At 31.3% G+C, this 12,412-nt stretch overlaps 1 protein-coding gene across 1 annotated transcript in view; it reads right to left on the bottom strand.

Annotated features, from left to right (window-relative positions):
• Positions 1-238: 238 nt before the first annotated feature.
• The window catches only part of LOC113389319, a 71,258-nt gene continuing 59,084 nt past the window's right edge, over positions 239-12,412 (bottom strand). The window contains exons 18-21 of the mRNA XM_026626364.1: positions 9,688-9,892; positions 9,456-9,607; positions 7,426-7,695; positions 239-418 (exon numbers count right to left, since the gene is read on the bottom strand). Of these exons, the coding sequence (XP_026482149.1) occupies positions 239-418; positions 7,426-7,695; positions 9,456-9,607; positions 9,688-9,892 (807 nt within the window). The remainder of the gene's footprint in view (positions 419-7,425; positions 7,696-9,455; positions 9,608-9,687; positions 9,893-12,412) is intronic.

The raw sequence follows: 12,412 nt of genomic DNA, 5'->3' as shown, positions 1-12,412 counted from the left end.
AAGATATAAGTAATAACAAGTATAAAACATTCAAAAATTTTGCAAATATTTTAATTTAATGAAATAAATTTTTTTTATATATATATTGCTCTTTTTTACTAAATTATGATAAGAAAATTGTATGGGTGATAAATTTGAGCATATAGCAATGTTATCGTTAAACTTAAAATTGAAGAAGTGAATAGTTATTACCTGAAACGTACGTACAATATGATGTGACAAACTTTTAGTTCAGATTTCAATAAACATCCTCTTCTTCCTGAAGCCGTTGAATGTCTGATCGATTCATGAAATAATAAGTTGGTTGTCGGCCTTTCAAATCCTTCAGGACTCTTTTTGCGCCTGCTTTTATCAAAATTCTGCTCAACGATTCTACTTTCTCGACTCCCATTGCGTAATGTAAAGGTGTGCGTTCCAGCTGATAAAATATTGAAAATCAAAAGTTATTTTAAAATATTAATTATTTATTTAATTGCAAAGTGTGGACCAAAAGTTTCCAAACAGATAGTTGTTGCAGTTATAAAGGATACTAATTTTTTTTCAAGAAGTTTGCACGATGTTACCCTATGAAGGAACAAAATGTGTCTCAACCACCAAAAAATCCCTACTTGGTTTCTTAAATTCTCTTTATTGTTTCAAATGGAATGGTCTTAGAAAGTAAAAACACTCCTAGTTGTTATTGGTATTTTGCCTTGAGGCAAGTTACATGAACTTCCCGATATATGTAAATAATCGACTTAGTCACTAAAAAATTAATTAATTTATGAGTAATTAAAAGTACTCCAATTACACATAATTGAAAACAAACGAACACGTTAACTTGGAGTATTTTCTATAAGCAAATTTTCTAAAATCAACCATTTTTATAATTGAACCAGTTTCCATAAGACTTTAATGGTTTAGTATGTTCATCAAGACCAAGTCGTTTTTAGCATTTTTAGCGCTCGAAATATTTCCCAGAATACTTTAATTACCAATTTTGTAAATCAACCCATACATTCAACACCGTTAGGACATTTTTCACCTAATGATGTCTCATGTGAAATAAAAAAGATGAAAAATAGATCTTCGCCGGGTATGGACAAAATTACTCCAAAAATGATGAAAGAATTGGCTATAAAAGGTATTTTATATATAACAAATATTTTCAACGCCGTCCTTCAATATAATTATTGGCCCATAGCGTGGATCAAACTCTGATGAATTTTCAAAATTAAACTACTCGTCGTAAGGCCGTAATATTTCAGTAAGTTCTATAAGACCATGATATATATCGCCAAAAAAAGTTCCATAAAAATCGGCTTAATTTTTAACTTCCCGTAGAGCAAGTTATAGTAATTGCAAAAAATCGAAAATGAAATTTTTTATATATCTTTACGTTTCAGAGGTTTCTAAATATTTTGGCATACCTTATAAAAAATTGATGTATGTGTGTGTGTGTGCGCGCGTTTCGGGAGCACCGATCAACCGATTTGAATCATTAAAAAAACATTCGATTTGCATTAATAAGGAGACGTGCTGATTAGTTTTTGGCAAAGGCAGGTCTAGCCGTTCCGAAGATACGGAGCAAAAAGTGCCAAAAATGGTAACTCAGTTTTTAAGAGAACGAAGCGTCCGATTTTAATAATTCAAAAATCATTTTACTTGTATTGACGAAATGAACAACTGGTAACATTTTTGGGAAGGCGGGTCCAGCAGTTATTGACTTTTAATGAAAATAATTTAAAAAATTGCCCTTTGGCAGTCAAAAATGTTTACTGAATATATGCACATCAAATTATCAGATATTTTATCGAAATGTTAATAATGTGTGCACATTTTGTGTAATTTTGTTTGGGTTCCGTACCAAGATTTTTAATTTTGAAGTTTATTTTTATGGTTCAAACAAATTTTCTCGTTTTATACTGTCGACATTTTCGACAATATAAAATAACCGATTCGTATGATTAAAAATCATTCGGTTCGTACTCGATCGCGAAGCAATTTTGCAAAAAGCAATTTTGTCGTTTCGGAGGTATGGAGTGTAAAGGGTGTAAAAACGGTTATGCAGTTTTTGAGAGAACGGATTATCCGATTAGATTAATTCAAAAAACATTTTGCTTGAGTAGATGGTGTGCAAAAAATGCGTTTACAGAAAATTTAGTAATTTTCAAATTTCAAATCATATAATAATAAAATTAAACTAAATCTTAAAAAATTAAAAAAAAATATTTCTTACAAAAATTTGAGAATATTTCGAAAATTAACTAGTTGGTTTGGTATTTAGCCTTGAGGCAAGTTACATGAACTTCCCGATATGTTTAAATAATCGACTTAATCAATAAAAAATAAATTAATTTATGAGCCATTAAAAGTATTCCGAGTGGATTTATTACACATTATTGAAAACAAACGAACACTTTGACTCGGAGTATTTTTTAAAAGCAAATTTTCAAAAATCAATAATTTTTATAATTGAACCAGTTTCCAGGACTTTAATTGTTTATTATGTTCAAGACCAAGTACTCTATCATTATACGAAGTAAATAGTCTAATTTTAATTTTAACAAATGTCAAAAGAACTACTCATTTTCTCAAACTTTGATAAATTTTTAAAATCAAACTATTTGTCGTAAGGCCGTAATATTTCAGTAAGTTCTATAAGACCATGGTATATATCGCTAAAAAAAATTCCATAAAAATCGGCTTAATTTTTTTTCAACAGTTAATTACAAGAAAACGGCTCGGTAGATTTTCACCTAAAACTAATCAGTGCCATACCCAACTAATATCTTTCGAACAGTTTTTGATTTTTTTAAAATCGGTTCGGTAGGATGAGCTTAAATGTAGACGAAAAGTTCAACACTTTTTTCTAAATTACAAAGAAACGGCTTGGCAGATCGTCGCACAAAACGATATGACAAACGATAGTCCTCATCGAAATACATCAAATGGTTTTTAAATTTCTGAAATCGGTTCAGGCGTTTTTGAGAAAACGTCGATCAAAGGTCTGATTTTAACAAATTTGACAAAATTTTAAAGATAAACGAGTTGTCGTAGGGCCGTAATATTTTAGTATGATCTAAAAGACTATGGTATCTACCGTTAAAAAAATAATAAAAAAAATCGTCGAATTTTTTTTTAAACCTTTATTACAAGAAAACGGCCCGGCCGATTATTACCAAAAACTAATCAGCACAATTCTCAACCAATATCTTTCGAACGGTTTTTGAATTTTCAAAATCTATTAAGAATTGCGGGCTAAAACGTGAACGAAATTTTTTTCACTTTTCTGAGATTTACAAAGAAACGGCTCGGCCGATCGTCACACAAAACTCAGAAACGCTAGTCCTCATCGAAATACATCGAATGGCTTTTAAATTTTTGAAATCGGTCCAACCATTTTTGAGAAAACGTCGATTTACGGCAAAAAATCTGTTCACACACGCACACACACACATACATTTTCCAAATTTGGTCTCATTCGATTCAGAATGGCTTGAAACGTCGAGAAAACATAAAATTAGCGAATCGGATTTTTTGATGAAAACATAAACTTCTCCTTCGGGAAGTTAAAAAAAATCTAATGTTTTCAAAAATTTCCAAATTCTCAAAATATTTAAAAAAACGTTTTTTTAAATTCTAAAAAAATTTAAACTTCAAAAAAAATTCAAAATTTGGAACAAAATTCGAAAATATCAAAAAAATCAAATTCAAAAAAATTGACTCTTGTAAACGTATTACAATTTTGCACTTAGAAATATTTAGATCCAGTTTATTATGAACACACCAGGAATGAAATGAATTTAGTTGAGACTGCATTACTAGTCATCTATTGAGTTTATTTTAAAATATATATATAATATGTATTCAACCTAATGGTGGATTGATACTTAAATGTTTAAAGTATATTTTGAGAAACTAAATTTTAAAACAAACACTGAATTAATATTATTATCAATTAATAGATTTGAAGCACGTTGGGACCTACCGAACGCCTATTTATCTATGTACCGAACCACCTTGAATTTGAAAAGACGCGCCATTTGTTAAATATCAAAGCGATTTGGTAAGTGTCTCATCTTTTCAAGAACGTACGCTATGCTTCAAATGTCAAATAATAATTGTGATTTCAGTTGGAATCGTTCATAAAATTGAATAAGATTGCTGATTAAACTGTAGATTATTATTCAGCCCACGACTATTTTCGTGATTATTTAGTGAGTAAATGCAGTGAAAATATTTAAAAATGTCAGATGTATCAATTATGTCTATGAATAATCAGGCAATTAAAATCGAACCACCAGAATATTCAGAAGAAGACATTAAACGCGAAATTGAGGATGAATTCGATGATCTTGATGCTAATGTTAAATCAGAATCATGTACTGAGAATGATGAAACTTGTTTAGAAAGATTCATGAATTCCGAAGTGACTATAGAAGAAGAAGTTAAACAGGAGTCAATCGAGACATTGGCCTTTGAATGTGACATTTGTTATCGATCATTTGCAGAATCACATCAATTAAAAGAGCATATGGTCGATCACATGCCTAGTAATACAAGGGAAAATCCTTTCAAATGCGAACTTTGTTACAAGACTTTCACACGATTAGATCATCTGAAAGATCATATGCTCATTCACAGTGGTAAGCGCCCCCATCAATGCAATATATGCAATAAAACATTTACACATACAAGTAGTCTGAATAGACACATGCTAATCCACAAAGGAGTACGCCCCCATGAATGCAATACATGCAATAAGAAATTCGCACTATTAGATAATATGAACCGTCATATGTTGATACACACTGGAGTACGTCCACACGAATGCAGTATATGCAATAAGACATTTCGACAATTAGGTACTATGAAACGTCATATGCTCATTCACAATAGAGTACGTCGTCATGAATGCAGTATATGCAATAAGAAATTTACAGAATTACATTCTCTGAAACGACACATGCTGATTCACAGTGGAGTAGGCCCCCATGAATGCAGTATATGCAACAAAAAATTCAGAAAATTAGGTCATATGAAAACTCACATGCTGGTTCACCATGGACTACATCTCAATGAATGCAGTATATGCAATAAGACATTCACTCAACTCGGCGACCTGAAACGGCACATGCTCATACACAGTGGAATACGTCCCCATGAATGCAATGCATGCAATAAGACATTCACACAATCAGGTAGTCTGAAACGTCACATGCTGTTTTATCACAGAGAAAATCCTTATAAATGTGAAATATGCAATAAAGGATTTAGTCAATTGAAGAAATTGAAGAGACACATGGCAGTTCATAGTCGGAAGCATGAAGAAAATTAATGAAATTTGAACATATTTGTTAAACTGAAGTTAAATATTTGGAATTATATTAAAAATACTCTTGCATGTAATATAATGTAATGTATATGCAAATATAATAAAATATACATTGTGCATCACCTAATATGCATTTATTGATATCTAGTCAATTAATAATGTGGATTAGCAACCACTTTTCCAGATTTGATACCCAGCTTGGCCAGCTTGTAATCAAGCAGTACTGATATCAGATATTTATTTCTTCCCGAAGGAAAGGTTTGTGTTCTCTAGAAAATCTGATATGCTAATTTTATATTTTCTTGACGTTTTATGCAATTCTGAATTGAAAAAGTATTTTTGAAGGAAATAGTATTTTTTAACTTTTGTCGACGTTTACTAAAAACCTATATAAAAATTTAAAAGCCATTCGATTTAACTTAACAAGGACTAGCGTTTATCATTTTTAGCCAAGCTGTTTCTATGTTTAGAAAAGCAAAAAAAAAAATGTCCACGTTTTAGCTCACAATTTTGTATCGATTTTAAATATTTAAAATCTGTTTCAAAGATCTTGGTTGGGACTAGTAGTGATTAATTTTGGTAAAGCTCTGACGGGCCCATACCTAAGGGGCTAATGTTGATAAAACTTTGTATGGCGATAGATTTTGTAGTATGAAATAACATAACAAAATATTATAGGTCTGTGATGAGCAGTTGAATTATAAAAATTTATCAGTTTGGATTTTCGCCGTGCTTTTGCAATTAAATAAAATACATTTTTAGAACATATAATAGATAAAAGAGTAAGTTATAGTAATCCCAAAAATAATCGAAAAAAGGGTTTTTGAACATTTTGCCATACTTCGGAGAAAATGTATGTTTATGTGTATGTTTGTGTGTGTATTCGGATACAAATGTTGTCGACGATTTCGGGAACACGGATCAACCGATTGTAATAATTTAAAAAACATTTTACTTATATTGACAAGATGAAGAATTGATAAAATTGTTGAGAAGGCAGGTCCAGCGGTTATGGACTATCAATAAAAATAAGTTAAAAAAAATGTTATTTGGCGGTCAAAAATGTTTATTGAACCATGTAAATCAAATTATTGGATATTATATAGATAATGATGATTAGATTTATATAGATTTTAATAATGTGTACACATTTTGTGTAATTTTTTTTGGGCTCCGTACCATAGATAAATAAGTATAAATGCTCCGTACCAAGATTTTTAATTACGGTACGGGAAGTTCCAGCAATTTGCCTTAAGGCCCGATGCTATGCACCCCACTAGTTTTTTCAACAGTTAATTACAATAATTACAATATTCGATAGTATGAACTTAAATGTGTACGAATAGTTTAACACATTTTTCCAAATTACAAAAAAACGGCTCAGCAGATCGTTGCACAAAACTGAAAAAAGATAATCCACATCAAAATACGTCTTTTAAATTTTTTTAATTGGCTTTTAAATTTTTGAAATCGGTTCAGGCGTTTTTAAGCAAATGTCGATGAAAGTTATAATTTTGACGAACGCCAAAAAACGATACTAATTTTTGCAAACTGACGAATTTTTAAAATTAAGCGACTTGTCGTAGGACCGTTATAACCCTTATATTTTAGTACGATTTATAAGACTATGGTATTTACCGTCAAAAAATAATTCATAATAATCGTCGAATTTTTTTTTTAACACTTTATTGCAAGAAAACGGCCCGGCCGATCACTATCAAAAACTAATCAGCACGATTCCTAACTATAATCTTTTGAACAGTTTTTGAATTTTCAAAATCGATTCAGAATTGCAGGCTAAAACGTGGACTTTTTTTTTTTCATTTTTCTGCGATTTACAAAGAACCAGCTCGGCTGATCGTCGCGCAAATTTGATAAACGCAAGTACTCATGGAGATACATCGAATGGCTTTTGAATTTTTGAAATCGGTCTTGCCGTTTTTGAGTAAACGTCGATTTACGGCAAAAAATCTGTTCACACACACATACACACACCCAAATTTGCTCTCACTCGATTCAGAATGGCTTGAAACGTCGAGAAAACATAATTAGCGAGTCGGATTTTTTGAAACTTCTTCGGGAAGTTAATTATATTAATTATGACTCACATTATCACCAATTCTTAGAGTATCAGGCCAACCGATGGCCAGAGCCTCTGCAACTTCTTCCTGTTGCCTCAATACTGCTATGTGCAGGGCAGTTCGACCAAAGGCATTTCGAGAAATTGCTAGCAGAGTTCCTATGTCACTAGTTGCCCCTTCAGTTTGTTTTGGAGGTTCCTTATCTTCTTCACTTGTATTACTATGGTGAAGTAAAAGGGCGCGGACTGCTTCGAAGTCGCCTCGTCTTACTGATTCGTGGAGAATTTCGCGTTGTTCCTTGTAAAAAAATATTGTTAACTAAATGATAGACAAGTGGTACTATACATGAAATATACATAATATTTATTAATCTAGTTGAAATTGGCATTTTGCCTTAAGAAAAGTTGCATAAACTTCTCGATATGTCATATGTATCAGCGAAACCAATATTGGAGCCCACGTATTATAGACCTTATAATTTAGTAAGCAATATTTATAAAAGGACTGGATTTTGATATTTACAATTTGTAAGCCCCCAGTTTTGCCATTCATAGTTACTGGTTTCATATGGATTAGCATATTGAAGTTTTAGAGTAAAATTTATGGGTTGTTCGGAAAGTGATGACTTCGTTTTTTATAGACATTTTGGCACGTAATTTTCGTACAATAAACAAATACTTTAGTAAATTATAATTTACTAAACTTTAACAATACATATATGTATTGGCTATTTTGATCAAACATCGTTTGTTATATTTTTGGCACTAGCATAATTCCGAGATCATAAACTTTTTGGTCGTAATTGGCAAAAAAACTGATCTAAGTGCTTTTTGACCTCCTCATTTGAGGTAAAGGTTTTATTGCCTAATTTTTTTTTAGTCCGATGATGGCAGGTCTGGATGCACCAAACTTATGTGTGGTCTTGCGTCGTCTCGATATAGGACTATACATTGCTTGCGGGTTGATTCTGACCTTTTCTATTAAAGCACATCAATTAGTTTATCCAGCTGATGACATAAGGCATTCACATTAACTGTTATGTTATCTTAAAAGAGCTGATAAACGAACAACTCCTTTAAAATCTCATCAAACATACATTTTTTGGCGAATTTCAGCTTTGCTACTGTTTTGAACAGGGTTTGTTTATTGTTTCATAGACAATTGTGTGTATTGTATTGTTTTCATCCAATTTGACATTCCTAGTGACAATTTGCTTCAAAACCTGATAATTTTCAAGACTTATCAGGGGTGAATCGCGGACGCCAGTGCGACGACTCAGGGTTCTTCCTTCAAGCTTCGAGGAAAATCCCAGACCTTTTAAGTGGTCATGAATTGTTAAATTTGATAAATTTAACTCAATGGGATCTCATGTATTGTTATTCGCCGATCTGCATCAACTAATGCCTTTCTAGTGTCTTTACCAGCTTCAACCGTACTTCTTGGACGTGGTGCTCTTATTGGATATCAAAATACCAGAAATGAAATTTAGCAAACCAGTTTTGGCACTTTTGTACTATCAATACGTCATTTCCATACACTTAATTCTTTTCGTATTTAAAGTGACACCATCCAAAAACTACAGCGAGTAAGAGGGCGATTTTTAGACCCCCCTCCCCATGATGGTGATACTCGATGACATTTTTAGTTACGTAAAAAAACTGTAAAATTTTTATTTTTTTTAACTTTTTTATAAAACATAGTAAAAAAAATGAACACACGTGATATCTTGCTATACCCCTCCCTCCCCCAAGTGATATTTCGTGATATTTTGTCAAACCCTCCCTCCCCCTAAAACCTCACGCGCTTAATGGAAGCCCCCTAATTGATTAAAATTTTTTACCTACAAACCTTAAAATCTAAGCTTTCAAATCATATATTGATTATAGGGCTTAAGTGTGATTTTAGGTTTAAAAAAATATAGTTAAATCCTAGGTGATAAAAAATGAAATGACTTTCCGAACAACCTTATACCACAATTTATGAGACTTTATCAAGGTGATAGGCAACTGAACAGAGTGTTTATTATTTTCTTCCAATGCTTATAAATTTTCGTTTACCTCAAAAGTTCTAACAGAATTCAGCAATGCTAGCATATCTGGCTGATCTCGTTCTTGCACCACATCTATAATTGATACTTCATTCTCATCTACTATATCCAAAATGTGATCATAGCCTTCTACTAACAGAGCAGTTATGCTCGCTACTTCACCTAAAACAATATTTGTTTTACCCAAATTAATCAAGACCAAGACATATTTTTTAAAATAATTAGAAAAATGATTTTCTTACCTCTGGCTGCAAGATGGATGATAAATCTGTCGATTTCCTTGGTATTCTCTGGTAATCCAGCCTGTACAGAAACATCTCTGGCAGTTCTATAAAGTTCGTCTCTATATGCTGGACTGATGCCACTTTCTTGAAGCAACTGGAAAAGAGCGCCTCTACCATGAGATCTTGCTGCTGCAAAATGCAGCATGGATTGTCCATGTTCGTCCTATAAATATAAAAAATAGTTTATTAGAATAATATATAAAAGCAAAATATTTTAGAAAAAATATATGATAACGTTAAAATAACGGAAATTTTATCACGTAAAGCAGACGGTTATCATAGTTCTAAGGTATACGTCTTATTATGTATGTAGTGTAACCTGACTTTTTTTTAGTCTGTCAATTCGTGTGATAAGTTGTTTTTGAAGTAAAACTTCTTTAGGCGCGACTAGGATGTAAATCTGTAAAAATGCAACGAAAGAGCTTTACAAGCGATTCGAGTGCCAATGATTCGTCATTCGCTTTCGATGATATGTTTTTTATACGGGTCGATTGCGATTGGTCGTCGTGATGCGTGAGTATGATTGCTTTGATTGTATGCGTATACGTAGTATGTCCCCGCACATAGTGAAAATAATAAAACAAATAAAAAATCTGTGCAGCGTAAGAAACGTAAGTTTATTGAAATAATTTGTATTATTCGTGGTTACTATATATTTTTAGAATTTATTTTTATATGCTGCTCAAAGAATGAGACTATAACGCTAGCGAAATAGTCAAAAAAACAAACAGTCAATGAATGTATATTAATTTTAATTACATCACAAGTGAAACAACTGTTTTCGTTCAAATGCTAAAGCTTACAATTTCATTTTACTGATCCTGAACATAAAGTATATTAAAAATAAAGAATAAATAGAAAACAAAGTTGCATATTTTTATAAATAATGAAGAACAAATTGATATTTAGATTTATTACTCTAAACAAGAAATCAAGCACAGCAATAGTTTGTTGTATCATTTATATACAGATATACTTCATAATGGACATCTATGCAATTAATTTATTGCTAGTATTAATGAAATGTAGTATGTCTACTGCGTGAACGAATATTATAGAAATTATGAATCAGCAATTACTTTATTTCTCTGATGCAATTTCTCTAAGGTTCAAGTTCTAAATGCTAATTACAATGACAAACCGATCATATCGTAAATATATAATTTATAATTTATTATTATACAAATACGTATAAGGGGGTCTTCCTATGTGACGGCCTGTTTTTTAGGGATATTTTAGAATTTTTTTTCTACGACCAGTAAATAGTTAGAGCTTCAAGTTTTTTATCATTTATTAATACATATTTGGACAGTATAAATATAAAATTTCAGCTAAAAAAATTTAGTTCAACTAGAGTTACAGCGCTCTAAACACCCCCCCTCAAAAAAAAGAGCTCCCACTTTCTCCACGATTCCGGCTGAACGGCTTATCTGAAAAAAAAAATAAACGGCGTTTTAATTTGTAAGCTTAAAAGCACGGAATGAACTACAATCAAATGAATATAAAAAAAAATGAATGTTTTATAGACATTTGAAATAAAAGATGCAAATTAGGCGTTTTTTTTCTTTTTTTGCTATAAAAAATCGAAGTTTTGATTTTTTGATTGATAATAGTTTATTCCATGCGTTTAAATATATTGAGTGTGCCCTGTAAATTTCAAGTAATTCGGTCCAGCCGTTTCTGATAGACGGAAATGGAGGAAAATTTGAAAAACACAGTTTTGAGAAAAACGCGTTTAAAGATAAAATGATCGTTGTACTATATACTATATGTATACTTTTTAAATAGCTGTAACTCAAAAACTATTTGAGATATTGATTTGAAATTTTAATATGTTATTTTTAAAGGTATATTCTACCGAAATATGAAATAAAAAAATTCAATTTTTTCAACTCATCACATAGGAAGACCCCCATAATGTTTGACATTAAAAAATGTGTCCATCGTGATTGTTACCGTATTACTACCAAACATTTTTCAAACATGTTATATGATGTATTTATTTTTAACTTAAATGTCATCTCGACAGCAAAACAGTTTCACTTCATTCGCGTGTGAACCATACGCGCACTCTGTTTTATTGTCACTTAATCCTCTTCAAATTTAAAGTTTATGATAATTGTGAAAGTTTTGGATATTGGTTATGTCCTTCATATTTGAATGAACAATAAAAAATAGATTGGCAAATCCTGATCTTGCATTGTAAAATGAGAAAATTGAAACACACAATCCAAAAATGTGGCCAAACTTAAACCAGCATTCAATTATCTCACTGCGATGGTAATTATTTCAATAATTATGGTTTGACGCAATGCTATCTAAGATAAGATTTGCCAAAGTTACAATCGTCTAAAAATTACATTATTTTAAATATCCAGAACTTTTTGTTTTATCAATTACACAAATAAAGCCATAATCCTTGACAGAGATGACTGCAATACCAGCGAAATCTAATTGTTGACTGTTGTAATGTAGCACAGGAAAAAAGAAATATTATGAATAATGAATATTATTAATGAAAATAGTTATAAATAATGTGAAGGGAAGAAAAACTTTGTAAAAAATCTTCTCGACAAAAAGCAGTTGATATAAAAATTTAAAATTAGTATTGAAATGAAGAAGTTGCATACTTGACTACGTAGTTGAGTAGAGCTTTGGAATCTGAGGAACAGTTTACAAAACT

Source organism: Ctenocephalides felis, unplaced genomic scaffold, assembly GCF_003426905.1.
Source record: "Ctenocephalides felis isolate EL2017-DRISC unplaced genomic scaffold, ASM342690v1 CF-g0.4_SCAFFOLD_03573, whole genome shotgun sequence".
Taxonomy (NCBI): Eukaryota; Metazoa; Arthropoda; class Insecta; order Siphonaptera; family Pulicidae; genus Ctenocephalides; species Ctenocephalides felis.
Note: the sequence above shows the minus strand (reverse complement) of the source record. Positions and strands in the feature narration are given on the sequence as shown.